This window comes from Nycticebus coucang, chromosome 1, assembly GCF_027406575.1.
Source record: "Nycticebus coucang isolate mNycCou1 chromosome 1, mNycCou1.pri, whole genome shotgun sequence".
In the NCBI taxonomy this organism is placed as follows: domain Eukaryota; kingdom Metazoa; phylum Chordata; class Mammalia; order Primates; family Lorisidae; genus Nycticebus; species Nycticebus coucang.
In genome coordinates, this window is record NC_069780.1 from 27396449 (window position 1) to 27418765 (window position 22317).

Consider the following 22317-nt stretch of genomic DNA (forward strand, 5'->3'; position numbering starts at 1 on the left):
GCTCAGGCTGGTCTCACTGTGATTGTAAGGATGTTTATCTCAGGAGACTCTAAGGAGGTAGTCACACATAGACAATAGTTATTGTGATGTTGGTAAAGGTTACTTTGATGATATGATGTTTTCTCCTATAATTCTCTCACATATTTTGTTAAAATGAAAACCACCTTTCTATTATTTAAACATTTTGCATTGTTGGAATAGATGCTACTTTGATGTTACTTCCTATCAGATAAAGTTAAATTTTCCTAGGTTGGTTTCTTTGTATTTCATTATAAGAGTTATTAGAATTGTAACCGAGGCAGAACAGAATTTAGAGGCTACTCTCACTGTTCTCCAGAATCGCTGGCCTTCTGAAAATAAAGCTCGTTTGGACCTAAACACTGTCTCTGCATATTGGCTGGACAGTGACAGGTAGCTGGACCCTCTTTGTCCGTTAACACTCACAGAGTTCAATGCATAGTAAACAATTTTTATAGAAAACTAGTAGGCTTCAGAAATTACTACCAGAGCAAGCCTTTTTACCTAAATTATTATCCATCTTATTTATTTAAACTGTCCATCGTAACATGTATAAAAGTTCAAAAACTTGCTACTTTGACTATAATCTATTTAAGTCATATTACTAAACATTGTTCCTTGTTATGTTATTTTATTATAAGTACATTGATTTTTGTCACTTTTATTTGACTAAAAAATAGCATTATATGCCAATTACAGATACTAAACAGTAAAGCACTAAACATATTATTATATGTTGTAATAATTATTCAAGATGAAAGGGTAGTTATTTTAATAGAGATAGAAATTGAGACTATAAATGTGTTTTTTTCTTTTTAAGCCTTCATTTACTAAATTCTGATATCCCATTACTTGTGATTATAGTTAATAAAAGACTGAGGCTAAAAGAAATTATCAAATGTTAAAAGGAGATTATTTAGCAGCTTATTTAAAAAAGTAGCTTTAAGCTTAAAGAGACACAAATTATACAATAGCATTTTATATGTTGATATATAAAATATATATAGCAATTTTTTTCAGTGAAAATCTTTTTATTGTGGAAAATTTTCAACATAGACAGTATAATGAAACTCCATATAGTCATCTCCCAACCTAAACAATTACGAACATGTTCCAATCTAGTTTTATTTATTAAATATCTCATTCCCCACCTTTATTTTCTCAGAACTAGTTTTAAACAACCTCTAGACATCATATTCTATTCCTAAACACTTTAATTATCATATTTAACATAGGAAAATATATTTTATGTGTACAAATTCTGTTGTAAAGTTCTTTTATGTTGAGATATTAACTACGAATATTTGTTTAAATTCATAGCTTTCCTTGTTTCATTGTATCAGGTAATAAATTAACCAGGTTCAGATTCAATCAGATGTGTTCCAAATCACTCCTGGCATCTTCACAAGATCAGGACTGTTCGGATGCTGTTAGAAGTAAAAAACACTAATAAATATAATTTTCATGATAAATTTAACCAAAGCCTGTGAATAATTTTTTTTTTTTTTTTTTTAAATTTAAGGATCTGGTCTTCCTTTGTAGACATTGACTTTGTTAATTTTTTTATCTTGTCATCCTCTTCCACTTGTGGCATTTAATACTATTTTGCACATAGTGCTAGTTAACTGGGGGGAAATGGAGGCCCCTCACTTGACCCTGAGCATGTTCTTGTGTCGAGAAGTAGAACCGACCAAGTGTGGGTGGGAGAGGTGAGGCCTTAGTCTTGGCATAGTCATTGCTTGTGATTCCCCTATAGCCAAGGGCAAAGTTGGGCATCAAACAGAGGGCAGTGGTTGTGCTGGGATGCTACTTTCTGAGAAACAAAAGTTCTTTCTCCTGGATAACTCCAACATGTAGAAGGAAAGAGGAGTTAAGCCTCAAGGACAAAGAATTTCTTATCTCAGACATTACTGCTGAGCTGTGAAATCGCTGGCATCAAGGGAGTACCATGCATAATGTTTTCTTCACCTAGGACCTTAAAGCTACTCCTACCTGTGGAAGGAGAACTTTGTGTCCTTTCTTCCTCATGGGGCAGGGTCACTGCACTTCAGTGGGCCAGTGGGTCACTGTGTCCCGTCCCCTTCTTCCCACCCCCTTGCTTCTATGCAGTTGGTATGGGGGGAGGGTCTGCCCTGTCTTGTGCTCCCTATATTCATATGGTGAGTACATCTGGGAAAGCCCACACTCTGAGTTGGCATCTGTGTGGGCAATCAGGTGTTTTTTTCAGTGGACCAGAGAAGGAGTAGAAGGCCCCACTCAGGTGTCTGACCCTAGACTGATTACCAGGAAGGCCTCCTTAGAGAAGAGCAAAGACTTGTCCACCTATTTCTAATAAAACAATGCAACGTTCCTCTGTTTGGCTCCATTTAGCATTCCTTGTGGGAATATTTTATGACTGAGAACTGTAAGGGAGGGGGTTGTGGTAGAGATGGTCAATGGTCTAAGGCCAAAATTCCAGTACAATTTCTAACTTGAGGAATACTTTTTATGGGGATACTGAGATTGTGCAAAATATTGCAAACATTATGCGTTAGATTTACATAGTGTAGCTTAAAAAATAATGCTTATTTGGAGGGTAATGGGTGGGGCCACACCTAGGGTGCATCTTAGAATGGGTACAGGCGAAACTTACTAAATGCAGAATACAAATGTCTTCATACAATAACTGAGAAAATGCCATGAAGGCTATATTAAACAGTTTGATGAAAATATTTCAGATTGTATATGAAACCAGCACATTGTACTCCTTGATTGCACTAAAGTACACAGCTATGATTTAATAAAAAAAAGAATCTTTCAAACTCTGATCCCATAACAATAATAATAATCCCAGACATTATGTTAAGTATTTGATAAATATTAAACATTTTGTAAATGTTATCTCATTTAAAATATTATCTGACTTGTACCAAAGAGAAAATTAAAGGGAAGTATACATTACAAACCATTAAGAAAAAGATTTCAAAATTTTCAGTTAAGAGAGTAGTTGAATAAAATTCTCTTAACCACTAAAAAAAAAAAGCTTATTCTTTTCTTTTCTTTTTATTGAACTTCTTTTTGACGTGTTGCAGATAATTTGTTTGCACATTGAAGAGTTCATGTCAGTGGGTTTCTTTCCCATAAAGTAGCCTTGGTCCTTTACACCACAAAACTATTTTCTTCTTCTGCAACATTTATTCTGTGCTTTGAACTCCTGTCATTTTCATTTTACTTTGGCTTCCTCCCCTTTGTTATGTCTTCTCTTTTCATTTCTTCTTTTCCTGTATTTCTTCTATGTAACCTTGTTCCTGATGTTTTTGGCCTTTGCTTCTAAAGATTGAGGCTGTGCTTAAACATTTTACCTAAAATCATTGATCTTAGTCTTACCAGCTCCCCAACACCAACTGGGACATTTCTATAAATCAGTCCCAGGATCCATGGCAAGGGAATATAATATAATATAGCTAAAATAGTGGATCAGGAGGTATCTTATTGGAGCCACATGCAATGCAAGAGAACGAGAGGGTTGGGGAAGCCTTTACCTGCTATCTGCTACTTGCTACTTACACCACCATAGTTTTCACACCTCTCTGTTCACAAAGGGTCTGGAGTGGGCCCTGTGTGCCACATTGCTGAACATAATGATGCCAGAAGGATCTAAACTTATGCTCTATGTGAACTTATCTTTCTAGGGAGCAGCCCTACCTAAGTTAATTGTTTGTGAAAGGGAAAATATGTGTCAATTTATACCACTTTATGTTGTAACTGTATGTTGCAGTGAACATCATTGAAATAGAAGCTTTTGCTTTTTCCAAATGGCGACTATTTAATCTTTTAAGCACATCTAGTATCTCTGATGTGGAAAGTAGTAGAAAAAAAAACAAACTGGTTAGTTCTTAACATTAAATAAAAATAGAATCATTTTTCTAAACCATTCCATAGTCTATTTGCTAATTTACCTTTTTCCTTGGTTCATTAGGTCATATGCCTCATTGATTTTGTCCAAAGGCAGGGTGTGGGTCACCAGGGTATCCAGATCGAACTTCTTATTCTTGTAGTCAGCAACTAGTTTTGGAATAGAATCTACACTTTTCCAACCTATAATTTGGCCAAAATATGAAATAAAAAAAGACATAGTACTTGACATGAAGAAGTAGTTCAGTCACTATTTGTTGTAGTCATAAAATTATTAGTCAGATTTGTCTTGCTTCAAATAGGTTGAACTCCTCCTATTTTTTTTTTTTTTCTTATTTGAGAGAGTCTCAAGAGGTTGCCCTGGGTAGAGTGCCATGGCATCATCAAAGCTGATAGCAACCTCTGACTCTTGGGCTCAAGTGATCCTTTTGCCTGAGTTTTTCTGTTTTTAGTAGAGATGGGTCTCACTCTTGCTCAGGCTGGTGTTGAACTCATAAGCTCTAGCAATCCATCTGCCTCGGCCTCCCAGAATGCTAGGATTACAGGCAAGAACCACCACGCCCAGCCTCCCCCTTCTATCTTTAAATTTCTGTACTTATATCTATTTTTACATTTTTTCTTTATAAAAAAAATTCAAGATTGTTTTCCCTTCTAGATAAGGAATTATTCAACTAAGACAAAGTTTACCTTTTGTTCCTCTATGTTGGTTTATTTAAATGCAAATTGAATTCAGTTTGTAAATTGCAGTTATCTTTCTATATAAACTCCATTTACTTTAAAGTAATAGATACAATAGTTTTTGTGTAGTCATTAAATATGTTCTAGGCACTCAATATCTATACAAATTATTTTCTTCCATTTCAGTAACCTTCACTCTAAGAATTTCAGTACTACCATGAAGAAAATTATACACAATGAAGAAAAAAAAAAAACTGACCACCAAAGAATGTTGAATTTATAGTACGGCCCAATATTAGTTCTGGCGTCGTAATAGTCAATCCTTTGTCACCAGCAGCTACTCCAATGAGAGTACAAGTTCCTCCGCCTATTGTTGTGCACTCAAAGGCTGCTCTCTGGAAGACCAAACAAAAAGACTACCTGAGTTAGCAGACAAGTAGAATATGAACTTCAGTGTAGGTATGTACAATGCTTTAGGAAAAATTTATCCAACTTGGCATGTAAGATAATGGGATGCAAACTAATGACATCATATCAATAGTACCATTGTAAATGGAATCTTGAGGCTTGATGTTCCATTATAGAGATAGCATGTTCCATACAAGTTTGCACTTTATCAAAAAAGGTATTGAAAAGAAACAGAACATATGATTTTACCCTTAGGCCGAATCTAGAGTGTATCTTATTGCATATCAAGAGAAACACATAGGTACATGGAGTTAGGAAAGATCCACGAAAGATATTATAAACTTTAATCAACAAGTTTTTGATGACCTGCTATGAACATATATTAAAATATTAGCAATTGTGGAAGCCTAGGCTGTAGGTACCAAAATCAATTTAAAAAGCAGTGCCCAAAGCTTTGAATAAAGGGGAATAGTACAGGATAAGGAGCCCCAAGTAGATGCATTATCAATAATGGCTGATGTTTATTGCATATTACCTGCCAGATAGTATTCTAAACAGTTTGCGTATCTTATAATGAAACTGTTCTGAGAAGAATGATGGGAGGGACAACATACTGTGGCTGTCATCATAGCTCTTGCTGTGTCTCCGTTCTCTTGTTGGGGACACATCTGTCAGGTAAGAACCAAGGGGAAGAAGCAGCACAAAGCCTATTTCTGGGAGCTTGAAGTACAGAACTTTATCTATTTATTTATTTTTTTGAGACAAAGTCTCACTCTATTGTCCTGGGTACAGTGCCATGGTCTCATAGCTCACAGCAACCTCAAACTCTTGGGCTCAAGTGATCCTTTTGTCTCAGCCTCCCGAGTAGCTGGGACTACAGGTGCCGGCCACAATGTTCAGCTAGTTTTTCTAAGAATTTTATACCTTCTCTAGAGGAGGGTTTAGGAGTCAGGCTGAGTGAAGATGTAAATAAAAAGGAATAATATTTTAACAACTATTTCCTACCTGTCGCTGATAAAATAAGAAAAACCCACTGGCAGTTAATTTGATTGATGAATTCCTTGGTCATTTCATTAAAGAAACAACCCCATCCCTCCCCGCCCAAAACAAATCTCTGCTTTCTGTCTTTGAGGAAATATACATAGAGTGATTAGTCACTGATTCTCTGGAGAATAAGGCAGGGCACTCTAGCAAGCTATGTTTTCGTGATATTGCCTATATATTGAGCTTAGCTCTTTACCCTACTTTTTGGACCAGAAGAGACAGGGCTGGCTGTGCAACCAGGGCAGTGACACAGGGCTTCTAGCTACGAGGGTCCTTGCAGGTATGTAGCCTGTCCTGAGTTGAGAAGAAATCTGAATGATACAAAATTGTACTTTCAGGAAAAGAAATTCAAATTTTGTGGGGCTTTTTTTTTTTTTGTTATTGTTGAAACATAGAAAATTTCACATATATTGTTTGGACTTAATTTTACAGTCTATTTATTGAGATCTGATGGATAGAATTGTATTGTTTGTAGGTCACTAACCTCCCCCTGCTCTACTTTAAGATGTGAGGGAATGCCTTACAGCTGTAATAGTGACTAGTGTCACTATTTTATTTTTTCCTATAAAACTGCCTTTTGGGGGAATCTCTCTTCTCATAAGGCATAATTCTCTTAAAATGTTCATTTCCAAATTTTCTCTTAATCTTTTGCTGACTTTCATGTAGAAGAATACACAGAAATATAACAACACAGATTAATATTAGGTAATTATTAGAAATCTTTATTAATATGTTAATAAATGTCACTTATAATAGATTATCTAATATCTAATATATAATATTAATAAATATTTATTATGTAAGCATTAATTTATATGCATCTATAAATATATTGCTATTAAATATAAAGTAATCAATATATGTACATCAATGTTTATTAATTTTAATAAATATTTTATATACTAGTATGTACTGTATATAAAATATACACTACATTAATAAATATTAAATATTTCATATACTAGTATATACTGTATATAAAATATGTACTATATTATTAATAAATATTAAATATTAATAACACCATAAAAATGTATATAACATAAAATAGTTAAACGGAACAGGTATTTACTCCTATTTATTTATATATGGCAATTAGTTAATTAGTTTCTTTATGTCTTTTGCTAAGGAATGCTGCAACTTAGTTAATGCACTCGCCATTTTATTTGGTTAATAGTCGAAAGGAACATTTCTTAAGCTCATTAAAAATGAAGAAACCAGCTTGGCACCTGTAGCACAGTGGTTATGGTGTCAGCCACATACATCGAGGCTGGTGGGTTCAAAACCGGCCTGGGCCAGCTAAACAACGACAACTGCAACAAAAAATTAGCCAGGTGTTCTGGCGTGTGCCTGTCGTTCCAGCTACTTGGAAGCTGAGGCAAGATAATTGCTTAAGCCCAAGAGTTTGAGGTTGCTGTGAGCTGTGAAGCCACGACACTCTACCCAGGGCAAGATAGTGAGACGCTGCCTCAAAAAAAAAAAAAATAAGAAAAAAAAAGAAATGAAGAAACCCCTAAATAGTGCCTTAGAAATAAGAAATTGAAATTCTCATGGAAAAGAAGATTAGAAAATATTATTTGCAGTCTAATAATCTGAGCTTTAAAAAATGATCTCAAAAGAAAAACGAACATCTACAAATAATCTACAGTCAATGCTGGTACGGGTGCTTGTCTTATCACAAGGGAAGAGTGAACTCTAAAGAGGATCCTAGTGGGGAGGGATCTGTAGCATGGCTGAGGGAGTGGGAATCAGCAGTGACAGTTCTACTTCCTTGTCATGACTTTTAAAAATATTAAGAAGAAGGAATGATTACAGCTACTGTACGGAATATAATGTATCCTTCTCTATTATTCAATGGCCAAAGAAAAAATTTGAAAGAAGATCTAAGGAAAAAATATACACACCATGACTTCAGATCCACCTACGCAGTCAAGGGAAAAATCCACACCTCCTCCTGTCAATTCAGTGATGACCTTCTGGATGGGTTTGTTTTGGTCTCTAGGATTGAGGCAGTCAGTGGCTCCTAGGGCTTTGGCCTTTGGAAACTTCCCACTGTTGATGTCAATAGCTATGATTCTGGAAGCTCCTGCTATTTTACAACCCATTATGGCAGAAAGACCCACGCTTCCTAGGCCAAAGACAGCACAGGTAGAACCAGGTGTGACCTGTAGACAGGAAAATTATAAAGTAAATTTTAAAGCAATTGGTCCTACTTCTTTTAAGGGGGAGGGTGAGTTGAAGGATTAAACATATGAATAAAAAAGCACCTGTTATGAAACTCTATGATATAGCCAGTGGAGAAAATCTGCCAATGTGAAAAAGGCACATTGTACTATCTAGAGTTGGAGAATCATTTAAGGACCATTAAGATTATCAGCTCTTAAGGAATAAACCCAAGTGAAAAGAATTCTGTTATTTTTTTTTCAATGTTATCAAAACAAAATCTTAAAAACAAACAAACAAAATCTGACAACCCACTCATTCTAAAGAGTTTATTGTTTTCCTTTTTAAATCAGATTTAATAATAATAATAATTTTTTTTTTTTTTTTTTGCAGTTTTTGACTGGGGCTGGGTTTGAACCTACCACCTCCGGCATATGGAGCCGGCACCCTACTCCTTGGAGCCACATGTGCCACCCAGATGATAAGTTATTTGACATTTATATTTCTAAGAGAACTTATTTAGTTGTATTAATGTTAAAGTGACTCACTTGATCATTCTAAATCATCAGTTCATTGAAATGGAATCAAGCCCAAATTTCCTTGCGTAGCATTGAAGGATTTCTGTTATCTGACCTTTGTTTACTCTTCAACTTCATCTCCATGATATTCACAGCACAACATCTGCAACAAATTGTTGCATTTTCCTCCACTTTTTTCTCTGCATGCCTTTACTTCATGGTTTTCCCTTACTTGAATGTACTTTCCACCTTATTTTATTTAATTAAAACATCGCCTATACTTCTAGGCCTGACTTCAAGTACTTTGTGTCTATGAAACTCTTCTTGATTATTCCATGAGAAAGCAGAGCCTCTCCTTTTGCTTTTCCTGTGTCACATGATTTATAATCTGCCTTGATCGATTGTGTGTTTCTTTAAAAGACTAAGTTTTGTGAAGGCAGAAGCTTTTTATTTTCCATATTGTTATCAAGGAATCTTCTGTATGTTGAATCTTTAATAAATATTTGTTACATTGAATTAAACGGAAACAATATACACGATAGTAAGAAAGGAAGCTACGACTGGAATCTGTTATTCTACAAAGTAGTGTATAGTGGTAGAAGAATACTACACTGAGACATACTTTCTAATGAGGATACGAAACTGTTAGGATTAAAGCATAGACAAAAGGAAAGAGAAAATCTGCCCAAGAGAAGTGGTAATACAAAATTTTGTGGAAACAAAATTACTAAGGAACAAAGAAGATGCGCATCTTCTACCTGAATTTATGCATAGTATCAGTCATGCATACGCTGGCTTTTAAAAAGGTAAATTAAAAAATGTAAAATATATGTTTTGTGAATATTAAGAATATTGTTCCTATTATGGCCTCTTTATAGCCAGTGGAGAATATTATGGCATGTGTTTAATTTGATTTCTAATATATTTCTCCAGAGTCTGGGTTAAAAAGAGCCTGAGAGTCTCTTTGGAAATAGAAATCTATTTTTCCCATTGCAGTGATGTTGAAACTAGTACTTGGATTCTCAGGCCTGCTCACAACGGGCTATAAACTGAATATTTTGTACTGCTTGTATTATAAAATTGGACCCCTGTGTGTAAAGGTGCCTTTGCTTGCAGTAGTTAGAGGGACTCTCACTCTAAATTGCCCCCACAATTTGCAAATAGGGCTGCACACAGTGGATGATTATCTATCTGCAAACCTCATTGTTAGAGGACATTCTCAGACTTCCAAAGATCTCTGTGAAATGATTTAATTGGCAGTAAAAGATACAAGGAAATTAAGAAAAAATAGGGGTTCTGGTGTTATAAGGGTATCCTCAATAATTACATGGAATTGTTGCTTCACTTTTCTTTCCAGAAATAAGTGAAAGTTTATTAAGGCTCTTACCTTTTGGGCAGAATAACTGGCATTTCACTTTTCTTAATTTCTTCCTATCATATTGTTTCTCTTCTCTGAGCATCTTATGAAATGGGTTTAGTGGATAAGATCGCTTTCTCAACAATGGGAAGAATAGGTTCTGGGAATTTAAATGGACTTAATTCCACTTGTGGATATGTATCCAAAGGAAATGAGATCTGCCCACCCATGTTCATTGCAGCACTGTTCACAGTGACCAAGGTACGGAATCAACCTAAGTGTCCTCAAACAGATGAATGGGTACAAAAAATGTGGTATACAAACACAATGGAATACTATTCAGCCTTAAAAAGGAGGCAGTCTTGGCATTTGTGACTGCATGCTTAAACCTGGAGAACATTGTGGTAATGTAAAAGGCCAGGCCTGGCTTGGCTCCCGAAGCACAGTGGTTACAGCGCCAGCCACATACACCGAGGCTGGTAGGTTCAAAGCCGGCCTGGGCCAGCTAGACAACAATGACAACTGCAACAAAAAATTAGCTGGGCATTGTGGTGTGTGCCTGTAGTCCCAGCTACTTGGGAGGCTGAGGCAAGAGAATTGCCTAAGCCCAGGAGTTTGAGGTTGCTGTGAGCTGTGACATCATAGCACTCTATACTGATGGCGACATAGTGAAACTCTGTCTCAAACAAAAAAACAAAGAAACAAACAAACAAAAAAAGAAATAGGCCAGGCACGAAAAGGCAGGTTTGAATGACCTCACTTATATGTGGAATCTAAAGAAGTCAAAACAGAATAGAAGGGTGATTATAAGAGGCTGGAGGTGAGGGTTGGGGGCAGGATGAAGAATAGGAAGATGTTGGTCAAAGGATATAAAGTTTCGGTTAGACGAGGGGAATAATTTCTGGACATCTATAATACAGTATGGTGACGATAGTTAATAACATATATTTGAAAATTGCTGAGAGTGGATTTTAAATGTCCTCACCACAAAAAATAGTGAGGTGAGGTGATAGCTATGTTGTAAGTTGACTAAATCATTCTACAAGGGGTATATGTATCTAAACATCACATTATATCCTTAGATACATATACTTTTTATCAATTAAAATACATATTTTAAAAAAGAAAGCTGTTGCTGAATCTCTAATGTTAATATCACTTATAAGGACTGAAGTAGTAGAGGGTCCAAAAAAAGAGAGCCTGAGGCAATCCTTCTTCCCTGAGTCTCCAATGCTGTCAAGCAGAGCACACGCTTTTCCTGCCAGGGCACCCTGGCTCTTTACCCAGCAGTAAGTATCTTTTTCCTGACAACCTTCAGATTATAGTTTGGTTTCCCACATAATTTTTATTTTTTTATTATTGAATGATTGAATGCGTGAATACATTTTTAGAAGGAGATAAAATGCTGATAGCAAAGAATAGTATTTCTTTCTGGATGGCAGATGAAATTCTCCATGAAAATATCTTGGCTACTAGATCAGCTTTTAGATTTGGTAAGGCTGATTTTGTTTCTTTGATTCAGAACAACTCTAACCTGATAAAAAGGAATTTCTGGATTACAAAGCTGAGGACCAAGCCTCATCAAGATGTTTTGAGGATTTCATAGGCACCTGGCTTTACCATCCAGGCACAGTGCTAGGCCCTGGAGATAGCACAATGTATACGAGAAGAGCCCTTGCTCTAAAAGAACAAATAGTGTAATAAGGTGAAGACATAAATGGGAAATTTCTCTATAGTGTGATAAAAATGAAGAGAGGGATAATCATAGATACTTTGAGGAGAACTTGGAAGGACACTCAATGCATGCCTAGGAGGCTGAAGCAGGGCTCTGACAGGAATGATAACTAACCTGTGTCAGCAAGAGGGAGGTGGGGGAATTTTCCCTGAAATGCTGGTGAGAGCAAGCTGTGGGAAGCCCAGAGGCCACAGTGGCTGGAGCCTGGGGTTGCTGAGGGGGACCCTGGGGATCAGTGAGCACTGGAAAAGGAGAAGCAGGAAGTCACTATAGCCTACCTAGGCATTTGACCCCCCCCTGAGAGAACAAAGAAATAAAAAAAGAATAAAATCTTCAGATGTTGTCTATGAAGACTACTCCGGCTGAATTCAGTTTCATGTCAAAGCCTGATACCATGGAAGTTCAAATTAAGATGTTGTCTGGGTCATCACATGAGACCCCCCTTACCATCTCTCTAGCTCTAGCTTAGTTTTGTAAGAGTTTCTAAATTCCAACACGAGATTCCAGGGTAATCATGTTACTGCTATCAGGGCTGTCACCAGAGACCCTCCCTTGAAGCCAGAAAAGGCCAGAATGAGACAGAGATGAATTACTACTGAGTGAGGGAGATACATCTGCAGCATGAAGGAGAGGGCTGGAGGGCTGGGTCAGCTGTCCCAGGATGAACATTCACATTTAGGAGACAATTTAAGCAGCTATGTTTAAATTAGGGATGGTATGCAAGCTAGAATGCTGGTATAGTAGATAAAACGGACTGAGTGGCAGCTGTACCTAAATGCAAGCTGCTGGGCCCGAAGTCTCAGACATGTAATATGATTTAATTATCTATAGGTTAAATGACTTCCCTAAACTCACAGCAGTAATGAATAATATAGCCTTTCACATCACACCACCTCCCAGTAACTTCTGTTTTATACACCTGTCTTTAACCATTTACCTTGGCATTGTTGATAGCAGCCCCATAGCCAGTTGAAAACCCACATCCAAGCAGACAAACTCTCTGTAAATTTGCATCATCATCAATTTTGGCAAGATTAGTATCTGACACCACAGTATACTGAGAAAACCCACTGATTCCCAAGAAGTGGTAAATTGATTTTCCTTTGCAGGTGAACCTGCTGGTCTTGTCTGCCATTAGTTCTTGGTCAGTAGCAGGATTTTTATCTCGACTAGAAAATTTAAAAAGAGAGATAAAAGAGGAAAAAGTAAATGAGACATTGATCACTTTCCTATGAAATAGATTGTCATGAGAATTTTGTAAGATGGAGAAACTGAGAAAATAACTTAAGACTTTTGACAATATAGTCAAAGTATAGTGTTGGACACCTTACCAAGTGTGTCCTTCAGCAATGTGCTTTTTTCTCTTAACATAATGTGTTTGAGATTATCCTATGTTAATAGGTATGGCTCAAGTTTAGCCATTTTCATTGCTGTATAGTATTCCATTTTGTTATCACATAGTAATATTCTATTCTATTCTATTCTATTCTATTCTATTCTATTCTATTCTATTCTATTCTATTCTATTCTATCTGAATAGAATGGTGTCATAGCTCAAGCAATCTCACACTCTTGGGCTCAAGTGGTCCTCTTGGCTCAGCCTCTCGAGCAGCTGGGACTATAGGTGGCTGCCACCACGCCCGATGATTTTCTATCTTTACTAGAGACAGGGTCTTGCTCTTGATCAGGCTGGTCTCCAACTCCTCACCTCAGGTGATCTACCTCCCTTGGCCTCCCAGAGTGCTGGGATCATAGGCGTCAGCCACCATGCCTGGCCCATAGTAATATTTTAATCCTTAATCCATTGTTTTATTGATGGAGATTCATGCTGTTTTTATTTGCTTGCTCTAATAAATAGTGTTGCAATGAACATTCTAGCATGTGTCTCTGTGTGTATTTGCAGCAGTGTCTTGTACACTCCTAGGAGTAGAACTGGTAGGTAGAATATTTGCACCTCTTCAACCCTATTTAGATATTGTCAATGTGATTCCCAAAATATTTGTATGAATTTATACTCTTCCTAATAGTGTATAGAGCTTACCTGAGTTTTTCACAAATATTTGTGAGTGGACTCAGACAAAACTTGCATTTTTTACACTGAGGTGCATATAATGGAATTACTTTGTCACCTAGAAAGAAAAGGCACATATGTTTAATGGTGACTAAAATGTTACTTATAATTTCTACTCCATGAATCAGTAGAAAACACTATTTCTTTATAGTATGCATTTTATATTCAGCACAAAGTATAAATGGCTATAGTGTTTCATTATCTCATGAGATTGAAGATTCCCTAAGTAGTGCTATATTATCTTTTTAAAAAAATTACTGTCAGTCAAGTAACAAATCTACATTGATATTATCAGATGTACAGTCTTGTTTTCATAACTCTCTGCATAATTGCTATTGTTATTACATTTCCAAACACCTTCTATGAAACAGAATATCCTTCTATATTAGGAGAGGTAAACAATACTAGGCTAGCCATAGAGAGTAAACTTTATATCACTGCCATTTTTCACCATTTACATTTACTCTCAAATTCCACATTTTCTCACTTTTTATTCAATTATCATTTAATAATGGCTTATATCCTTGTATGACCAAGGAGATATTACCAATGATAATAATGTACATTTCATCAACATTTAGTATGTACCAGGCACCATTCTAATTGCTTCCATGTATTTTCTCAATTCTCAGAACACTCCTCTGAGATGGGCACTATTATTAACTGTACTTTAGAAAACAGAATTCTGAGCTGAGTCTCAGGAAAGTGACTTAACTGGCCAACGTCACATACTTAGTAAGTGACAGAGCTTGGGACTAAAGGGATTACATTGGCTGGACTCCTTCATTAATGCAAATTTGGGGAAGCAATTTGTTTTTATAATCTTTAAAATGCAAAGAAACTAATATAGTTCGAAGCTATCTTCCTAAAAGAGAAAAGAGAGATATTGTTTATCCTGCCTGACAAGTGAGGATCACATGGCCCATATTCCAGTATTTGGTGATCTGTTATACAATGCAGAGTAAATTTTAGCTGTTGACATGCTTAATTTAGGTATCATTTAGGGTCCAAAAAGACACTTAACTACCATTGACATATGTATAATAGTTCTCAATTAAGTTTCTGAGAAGTTCTTACTTCTTATATAATATTAAAATAGTTTTCTATTTTATATACAAAAAGTTATGAAGTGCCATTTTTTTTTTTTTTTTTGGCTGGGGCTGGGTTTGAACCCACCACCTCCGGCATATGGGACCAGCGCCCTACTCCTTGAGCCACAGGCAAAGTGCCATTTGTTTAACATAGGAGTTTAGGCTAATCTTGTAACTTTGCTTCATAGGTCAGTTTCTCAGTGCTGTACATAAATAAAGTGACTGTATTTCCCCCTTTTCATTAGACAGTTCTGCTTTCAAATATTCTGTCCCTTTGGTAGACTGTGATAGGTTGTGTTTCTGTTTAACTTTGGAAACTATGGTCTCCCTATGTAAATAGGGATTAATTTTGGCATGGAAAGCCAGGATTCTATGAAGAATTATCCCCCAAATATCCTGTGATTTCCATTTCATAGGAGTAAAATAAATACCTGGTTTGAAGTTGGTCACTCCTGGCCCAACACTTTCCACAATTCCTGCGCTCTCATGGCCAAGGATCACTGGGAGAGGAGCATCCTCAAATTTAGGGTCGATGGTAAGGGCATCAGTATGGCACAGGGAAGTTGCAACGATCTGCAAAAAGCAATAGCAGACTTGTGTTTCTGTGGTTATGTTATTGGGCTGGATGTTACATAAGATATTAGGTCTGATGTCATTTTGAAACTTCACAATACTCTGAGAACTCAATATAAGAATTACATTTTGAAAAAAATGTATATTAGGTTAGATTCTTTTCCTTTTATAATTTATAAAGGACCTTTTGTTTCCTACCTTTCATTGTCAGAAAATCATAACAAAGAGGTAGGATTGGCAATTATTGTTTCCAGGAGGAAAAAATATCAAAAGTAATAGGAAAAAGTTAGTCTATTAGGCAGAGAAAGTAGATGGAACACAGGTATCTAGGGCATGTTCAAATTTTGTTGAAATGAAATTGAGGTAATATGTTTTTTATAGTTAAAAGAGAATTATTAAATAAATAATTGTATAAATTAATGACTAGTGTATCTCTGTATTCTTCCTCTTCAAGGTTCTGTTCATGAGGATGTCCCACTCATTCTCCTATATAAACTTTATTATGGTGGCCCTGAGAAAAACTATGAGCCTGGCCAACTCCAGGAAAAATGGGGAAATCGTCCAAACACACCACCTGTGATATCGCGCTATTCAATACAGTCTCGTCTCCCTGATGAACCAGTCCTGTCGCTTCCTCTGGGCACCCAGGAGGACTTGTGCTCCCCAGGGTAGCACATCAAATCTTCCTTCTCCCTTGTTAGACCAAATTCTCAATCTTCCTTTTAACAATCCTTTCCATTAACTTATGACTGGAAAATACAAAGAAAGCCTAACTAATTCTAACCCAAAGGGAACTCCTTTGTCTGATTCTTAGGGTGAATGATTAATGTTGAAATAATTCAATTAAATTTTAATGCCATTGTGGAAAATTTCTAGAATATTGTTTATTCCTTTTCTGGATGATACCTGTTTTTATCTGAGTCTGAAAATACAACTCTTCTGTACTGGAAAGTCCAAAGTTTCTCAGATATACCACATAGGATTGACATGACAGAAACCAAATGTACACTTTAGGGTCTGTCCCTCCGCACAGGGCAAATCCCCACTCACCTGCACTCGAACTTCATGAGCCTTGGGGGGAGCTACCTCCACCTCTTCAATGCAAAGGGGCTTGCCTGCTTCCCAGGCGATGGCTGCTTTGCATTTAATGACCTGAAAGAGAAAAAGAAGAGAGAGAGAGAGAGAAAAGAACAGGAGAGAAAAGAAAAGAAAAATAAATTGGTAGAGGAACGAGAGGGGTAGGGAGGAAGAGAGAGGATATTGTGCAAAGACTTAGAATATGTTGATATCATAATTTCATGACAAAGAATTAAGGCATTTCTGGCTGAATTTTATATGTAATTATATTATTTTAAAGACAAAGGATCTTAATTGAAATGAGAAGTTAAATTCTACATTATATTTATTACACTTTGTACCTTTTATTTTTGAGACAGAATCTTGCTCTGTTTAGCAGGGGTCCTCAAACTTTTTAAACATGGGGGCCAGTTCACTGTCCCTCAGACCATTGGAGGGCCGGACTATAGTTAAAAAGAACAAAACTATGAACCAATTCCTATGCACACTGTACATACCTTATTTTGAAGTAAAAAAACAAAATGGGAATAAATACAATCACACCGCCTCATGTGGCCTGTGGGCCATAGTTTGAGGACCTCTGATAATACAGTCATGTCATCGTAGCTTGCTGAAACCTCAAACTCCTGGGTTCAAGCAATCCTCCCACCTCAGCCTCCCAAAGTGCTGGGATTACAGGTGTGAGCCACTGCTAACTGGCTTACACTTCTTATTTTTGAAAAGGACAGGTAAAGTAAAGTCTAATATAATGCCTTGATTTTTCAAGGATAAATTTTTAGGTTTGAATAGAGTAAATGGCTAATAAGTATCTGTTCATTGAACTGTTTGTCTTAGTTGGACAATTGCTAGAAAATAGGTTATGTTTTACATTTTTTCTGCTCAAAGTCTGGTTCTTAGACTAGCAGTTATTCATACCACTGGGCAACTTGTCAGAACAGAAAGCCCTGTCCAAATCCACTAAGCCAAAATCTGCATTTGAACAGGATCCCCCGGTTGTTCATTAAAAATCTGAGGGGTGAGGTTATATAAGTACCAAATTAATCAGTAGAATATGAATTGTATAAAAATTTAGTTTCTTTGTCAGAACTTGGGCAAAAATAAATGAAAAGAAATTAAGTACTTCAGATTCTATAATTCCCAGATTTATATTTTTTCCTAGCCTAAAATTATATTTCAAAATTTTTCTTTTTTTGTGGAGACAGAGTCCCACTGTACCGCCCTCAGGTAGAGTGCCGTGGCGTCACACGGCCCACAGCAACCTCCAACTCTTGGGCTTACGTGATTCTCCTGCCTCAGCCTCCCAAGCAGCTGGGACTACAGGCGCCCGCCACAACACCCGGCCATTTTTTTGTTGCAGTTTGGCCTGGGCTGAGTTTGAACCCGCCACCCTCAGCATATGGGGCCGGCGCCCTGCTCACTGAGCCACAGGCGCCACCAATATATTTCAAATTTTAAATAACATAACATTTAAAGAAAGAAACAAGCCAATAATCTTCCATTCTCATACTACTATTTTTACTTTTGGTCTGATATTTTCCAAGTTTTTGACCACACGAATACATATTTTGCAATTGCTGTTACATAATTTTGAATTATGTTTGAAAATAGAATTTACTTTATTATAAATGAAGTATATATTAGTCAGAGGAAGCTTCAAAATGCTGAGGCCTCCCAAGTTTAAGGAAATAAAAACTTAAATAAAATTCATCCATAACTAAGAAAATGCCAGGAATGCTATGTTAACCAGTGTGATGAAAGTGTGTCAAACGGTCTGTGAAACCAGTGTATGGTGCCCCATGATCACATTAATGTACACAGCTATGATTAATATGATTTAATAAAAAAAAATTCATCATTAATTTTATCACCCACTTTTTGGTTTTGATGCAGATCCTTTGAGTATGCCCATATGAGATCCTATTGTATATAATGTTTTGTTATCTGTTTTTTACTTATTAATAGACTATGACCACTTTCCACATCCTCTAACAGTATTTCCAACAAATAATATTCTATTTTATGGTTATTTTATAGTTCCTTAAATCACCGTTTAACATTTAAATAATATTTAATTGAATGCCCTTGTAAGTAAGCATTTTAGCAAATCCACAGTTATTTCCATAGAATAAATTCCTCCTTTTGATCAACCTCAAATTGCTGCTATCTGAGAGGAAGCCCTCAAAGGAGCTTCTTCTGTCAAACATACAAAGACAGAAAAAAGCATGAACTGAACAAAGATTCAGCTTTGTTGGATCTACTTACTTTGCCTTTGGTGCTCATTTTCCTTTGGGGAACTTGCCTTGGAAGTTTCTTTCTGACTGAAGAAGCCTTCCACTTCTACCAGGGTGCTCCTTGTCCTGTGGTGAGCTGTCTTTGAATAAATACCATTCCTGCTATATTATTCTCCAATCACTTTCTCTCCTTTTTTATTGCTCTGCCTACCTCCTACCATGTCATTTGTGCTATCAGGTTTCAGTTGCAAACCCCAGTCAGCTCCAAGATTGTTTTTCATCTTTTTATTTCCTTTTATTGCAAAAATTAAAATAATAGCGAAAAGTACATCAAACATATAAGGTTGGATAAACAAATAATCATAATGAAAGGAATCTCCCCTTTACTCATCCGTGCTTCTTGTTCACCATCCTGATAGTCGCGTCCTTGTTCATGTAGCATTTTATGGGTTTTGTACTTAATTATCTTCTCTGTTCAATAGCTGAGGTTTCTCTGTTAGAAACTTCATATGAATGGAATCATAGTGTACATATTCTTTCATGTATTTTTTTCCTCCTCTCTACTCATGTTTGGGAGATTCTTTTACATTACCTGTAGCTGTGGTTTATTTTCATTAATGTAGAATATTCCACTGTATGAATTGATTATCATTTATTCATCCATTTTCATTTCTGCTTTTCTTTTTGCTTATAATGAATCAACAGTTGTGCAAAAATTCTCTTCCTGTATCTGATTGCACAATATGCAATTCCCTTAGGGAAAATTCGGAACTGATATCCAGCTAGTACATACTATTAAGGTAATGCCAACTGTCAAAATGTCAAAATACTTTTGTTCAGCTTGATGGAAAGTCACTGCTCCAAACCCCCAAGTTCTCCTTCAACGCTGTTGCAGCCCTGTTTGGTTGCTGTGGGGGAGCTGGTCTAAAGGTCTCTCCTGATCTGTGAGCTCATCAGCCAGCTCCTGGGTCTCTGTTATTCAGCCAGCTCCTGGGTCTCTGGAACCTCAGCAGACAAATATCTAGTGCCCATCTGACCTCCTGAGGCTATGATAGTGCTGTGGCACAGGTCCCCCAGAGTCACATTTGCATGGCCATTTGTGAGAGTGTCCTGTCCCATTTGTTAAATATTTTGCGTAGGAGAGGAATTTCCTCATCCTTAGCAGTGGTAGGTAGACCAGGTCAAACAGATTTACAAAGTGGCTTCACCCAGCAACAGCAGTTCCTGAGAGTCCTGAGGGCTCCACGTCCTCACTCATCCTTGGAATTACTAGACTTTGTAAATTTTGATAATCCAGTGATGTGTAAGGATATCTAATTGTATTTTTAATTTTTATTTCTCTGATTATCGATGAGGATGAACACCAATGTTGTAGTGGGGTCAGCTCATTCTGAGTTTTGGTGCGCTTGTCCTAATAATTACTGAGAGAAACATCATTATTATGATTACTCCGATTTAATCGTTACACATTGTATACGTGTATCAAACTATCACATGAACCTCATAAACATGTACATTAGTTATCAATTAAAAATCACTATTATAAATTTGTTAATTTCTTATAGTACTTCTCTTACTTTTTGCTTTATATATTTTGAAGCTTGACATTAGGTTCATGCAAGGGGTCTGTGTTCCATGTGTTTTAAGAATTTTAACAACATATTTCCCCAACTTTCTCTGTTAGCATGTTTTTGTTCCATTTTAGTGGTCTCCCATCATCTCCTCCAGGCTTTAACAGATGTTTTATTGTTGAATATTTAAGTGGCTCTGTTAAACTTTTTGAAAGCGTTCGTTTATACACGTTATATCCACTTTCTCACTAACCACATTTCACTTCTTAACTCATCTGGTTTTTATCTTTTTTTATTGAAGCTGTTTTCTTTACAGTTACTAATGGCCTCATTATTTTAAAGACGAATAAGAAACCTGGCCTTTTAGGAAATTCCTCTGTAGTGTTCAATTTTTCTGGTCTTTGTCTTCTTTTTTGGTTTCCATTATGTTTTTATACCTTATTTCTCCTTAATCTGAGCTTTAGACGGGGATGGAGCGTTCCTAGATATCTCTGTTTGAAGAGTGTGCATGTTCACAACACAGCCTCATTACCTTCTTTCACAACCTTGACAGGGCTCCCTTCTCTGACTCTGCTATTTTGACCCTGGCATGGCTGTTCTTTTTCTTACAGTTCTGAAACCTCCCTTGGCCTTACTTTCTCTATTGTTGAGAAGCTCTGTGTATCTTACCTCTTGTGCCTTTCATTTCCTTCTTTTCATTTTTATCTCTATGTCACAGATAAGCTTCTTATTAAATCTTTCATGCACCATCCTAATAACCTTCCTGCTGGGCTTTTTATTTTCAGAGCTCTGTTAGTCCCAGTTTCAAAATGCCATGAGGTTAGTATTCCTAATAGTTTTTATCATATCATTTTCTTTTCTTTCTTTTTATGTGCGTATGGGGGGCAAAGCCTCCTTCTGTTGCCCTGGCTAGAGCAGTAGCAGCCTGCTACTCACCACAACCTCCAACTCCTGGGCTCAATCAGTACTCCTGCCTCAGCCTCTAGAGTAGCTGGGACCACAGACATGTGCCACTATGGAGGCTAATTTTCCTTTCTCTTTCTTTCTTTCTTTTTGTAGAAACAGGGTCTCACTCTTGCTTAGGCTGGTCTTGAACTCCTCAGCTCAAGTGATCCTCCTGCCTTGGCCTCCCAGAGAGCTAGGATTACAGGTGTGATCCATGGCACCTGACTAATCATGTCATTTTTCTTAGTCTAAGACCATCAAGAATGCTGTAGTTACTATTGAATTAAGTGCAAAACTCTTACTTAAGACCATTTACCTACACCCTGATTTATCTTTTAAAACTTCTAGGTTTCTCTATATTCTTCTCACCACTCGAGGTAAAACTTTCCCTTATGTAATGTATGCCTTTTATTCAAATTGTTTGCCCCAATGAGAGCATCTACTGCGGTTGTCTCTGGCTACCAGACCCTAACATCTTCTTAAGGTGCGTCTCCAGGGTTCCTATTGCCTCTCCCACTCCTTCTATTTGCATATAGTTTTTACCCACAGTATGTACATTTGCATTGCTCTTCAAATTAAATCTTGTCATGCTTTTAAGCAATATGTATGGAGGTAGTACTCTCTGGGGTCATTTACTAAAGTTCTATTATCTGTTAATATAATTTCATTTCTCACCATAATATTTGCAGAGGTTTAAGAAAATGTGAAGAAATGGAAAATATTTCTCTCTATTTTTTTTAAACAGAGTCTCACTTTGTTGCCCCAGGCTAGAGTGTCATGGCGTCAACCTAGCTCACAGCAACCTCACATTCCTGGGCTCAAGCAATCCTCCTGCCTCAGCCTCCCAAGTAACTGCAGGCACCCGCCACAATTTTTTTATTTTTAGCCTCTTGCTCAGGCTGATCCTGAAGTGCTGAGCTCAAGTGATCCTCCCAATCCTCCC

At 36.8% G+C, this 22317-nt stretch overlaps 1 protein-coding gene across 2 annotated transcripts; it reads right to left on the reverse strand.

Annotated features, from left to right (window-relative positions):
- Nucleotides 1-1028: 1028 nt before the first annotated feature.
- On the reverse strand, nt 1029-19822 carry ADH4 (alcohol dehydrogenase 4 (class II), pi polypeptide). 2 transcript variants are annotated; one of them, XM_053554278.1, is made up of 9 exons: nt 19451-19822; nt 16601-16702; nt 15409-15550; nt 13857-13944; nt 12753-12984; nt 7947-8207; nt 4850-4985; nt 3957-4095; nt 1029-1445 (listed from the first exon to the last, which is right to left on the reverse strand). In XM_053554278.1, exons 1-9 carry the CDS (start codon nt 19508-19510, stop codon nt 1421-1423), a joined length of 1185 nt encoding a protein of 394 aa, XP_053410253.1. In that variant the 5' UTR covers nt 19511-19822; the 3' UTR covers nt 1029-1420. The 2 variants fall into 2 exon arrangements, with proteins under 2 accessions (XP_053410253.1, XP_053410334.1); XM_053554359.1 differs by lacking the exon at nt 19451-19822 and adding an exon at nt 18890-19419.
- Nucleotides 19823-22317: the final 2495 nt, after the last annotated feature.